At 43.5% G+C, this 2,635-nt stretch overlaps 1 protein-coding gene across 1 annotated transcript; it reads left to right on the top strand.

The window, feature by feature from the left end:
• Positions 1–1,331: 1,331 nt before the first annotated feature.
• Positions 1,332–2,309, top strand: tas2r202 (taste receptor, type 2, member 202). Its single transcript, XM_042487782.2, has one exon. The coding sequence runs from the start codon at positions 1,332–1,334 to the stop codon at positions 2,307–2,309; it is 978 nt and encodes a 325-aa protein (XP_042343716.2).
• Positions 2,310–2,635: the final 326 nt, after the last annotated feature.

The raw sequence follows: 2,635 nt of genomic DNA, 5'->3' as shown, positions 1-2,635 counted from the left end.
GGATCCCACTGCAGAATGTTCCTTCACATCTAGATTCAAAGACTTTCTGCTTGAAAAAGGAACAGTTTTTTTTAATGCCATTTTACAAAAAGAGCAGACTCTGTCCCTATAATTTGGCTTTGGATTGTTAGGTATAAAAATGTAGTATTCATTATGATAATAGATGAAAGTTTAGGGGTTATTCATGAAGATGGATGTGAATCTGGAATGGGCTATATTACTTGCTTATGTAATCAGGATCCAGTTTGCTACGATTGGATAGTTAAATGTAAAACAGGCAAACAAAAAAAATTAAATAAAATATTAACTAACTAATAACCGAAGCAAACGTCTTGTTAAAAGTCTGTCTGCAAAGTGTGTGTCCTCCACAGCACAAACTCTGTATGATAAGGTGGTGCATTAGAAAGGCTCCTGAAGGTGATTTAAAGGTGATTTGCTTTTCTTATCAGGTAAATAGATGTGTGTTTGTATGTGTGGTTTGGTGTTTGTGGCCGAGCTGCAGCAATAACCATTTGCATGCGGAGTCCGGCAGAGTGTGGTCTGTGGATTGGCTGAGCTGTCACGCCGCACTGATCCACACACAGTAAAGTCACCGGATATTCCTAATGAGCACACATCCTGCCCACCTCATGTCAATGCAAATACACCGTCACCACTACCTGTGGTCATAGCTGATGCAAATCACACCTAAAATGCTTATAAGTCCCTGTCAAGAACACGTAAAGCTGAGGATTTCACCTTGCTGTGTGCATCCTGCAGACGACTCCAGGCTAGGATTAATGCTTGGATAAACAAAACAAAACAAAAGAATTCTTCAGCTGCAGCCGAAGGTATTGAGTCAGACAACGCATTGTGGCGACAATGAGGCGCTGAGAGTGTAAGCAGAAACCTTGAGTTGGATTCAGAGTGATAAAAAGCCTCATGGGAGCTTTGTTTGAGGTAAAAATGGATGTTTTTTTACCCTAATTGGTCTAACCTTCTCACCTCAGCTACGCTTTACATCATTTTGCATTTGACTGCCTAAATTGTGGATTTCACATATATTCTTAAACATAATAGATTTTAATTGAGCCTATTTGGATGTGTTTCATGTGTTTCAACCGCTAAATGTGTGCCTCTTTTCCCCAGGCCCCACCGACAAACTGTGACTGATTTTGTTCTGTGGAATCAGAAATGAAGAATCCTCTGGTTTGGAGTCTGTGTGCATAATTTTTTCTTGCCTTCATCTCTTTGAACTAAGCAAAAACAAAACAGAACCCCACACAGACTGCCAAGTGCCACACAGAGGAGTAAAGTTATTCTCATAAAGGTTTACTTTACATTACATCATTATGCAGGGGACGGTTAAATTGGCCCTCTGGGTGATGACAGGTCTGCTGGCTGTCACCACCGTCTTTTTTAACGTCTACATCTTCTTGACGAGTCTGTGGAACTACAAGCAGAAGAAGAAGCGGAGTCCCAGTGAGACCATCATCCTGACTCTGTCGGTGGCCAATGTGGCTCACCAGCTGGTCTGCTACTTCTGGATGACCATGGATGAAGTGGACAGTAAGTGCCGCATCGTCCAGCTGCCCTACAGCATCATGCTGCTGGTGATCTACAGCCTCAAGTTCACCATTATGTGGGACACCAGCTTTCTCACTTTTTACTACAGCACCAAGCTGGTGAACACACCCAACCACTGCTACACGCACATCCAGGCCGTCATCCTCAAGCACGTCACCATAGCTGTTTGTGTCATTCCTCTGTGCGGCCTGGGAACCTGCATGCCGATGCTCGTCGTATTTCACGCCGACAATCACACTGCGGCGAACAGTGACTGTGGAGTTTTAATGCCTGACACTTTGTCTGGCAAGATCTATGACGTCATGTACCTGATCCTCACTGATGTACTTCCAGGGGTGCTCATGGTAAAATGCTGCATTTCAATCTCCATCCACCTTGCCATACATCTCCGCAACATGAAAGCCAGCACCAACGGTGCCCACGCGCCAAAACTGGGCTCCCAGATGAGGGTGATCCAGATGGCTTTATCTCTCGTGGCCATCTTCATCCTCTTCCTCGTGATCGACCTATACGTCAACTACCAGATATCGGTGAACCATGACAACATCATTGTGCTCACATTCTTCTTCACATCCATCTACACGACTGCCACGGCCATGGTGCTGATCTACGGCAAAAAGACATTCTGGAAAACTCTCCTACATGAATACAACGTCTGCTTGGATGAATATCCGGGTTTGTCTTGTCTGAAGGTGCCTGAACAAAAGACCAAAGCCAGCACTCCTGCAAAAGTTAAAACCTGAGGAGCCAATTTGCTTCTCACTGGAGGTCTTTGTGCTGAAATCAATTGGTCATTGTCTAAACCTATTAAAAACTTTGAAGTAACTTATTCTTTTATCTTCCATGCTAGCAATTTCAGTAATGACGACCGTCCTGCTTTATCACTGTTAATTACAATTTCTTACATCAATAAGGTATTTTAGCTGTGTGCGAGTGAAGCAGTGCGCATATCACAGCAGCCAGGTAACCAGCCTGCCATCCAAATCACACACTCATCAGTCTGCACCTATGAATATTAATATTTCAGACGAACAAATATTATTCAGGACTGTAAAATAGATCCCAAAGC

The sequence above is a fragment of the Plectropomus leopardus genome, chromosome 4 (genome assembly GCF_026936395.1).
Source record: "Plectropomus leopardus strain MGB_pleo_1.0 chromosome 4, ASM2693639v1, whole genome shotgun sequence".
Lineage (NCBI taxonomy): Eukaryota > Metazoa > Chordata > Actinopteri > Perciformes > Serranidae > Plectropomus > Plectropomus leopardus.
This window is presented reverse-complemented; position numbering and strand designations above follow the sequence as displayed.

Coding starts and splice junctions, on each gene's coding strand:
- tas2r202 (XM_042487782.2), top strand. CDS start 1,332: ATGCAGGGGACGGTTAAATTGGCCCTCTGGGTGATGACAGGTCTGCTG.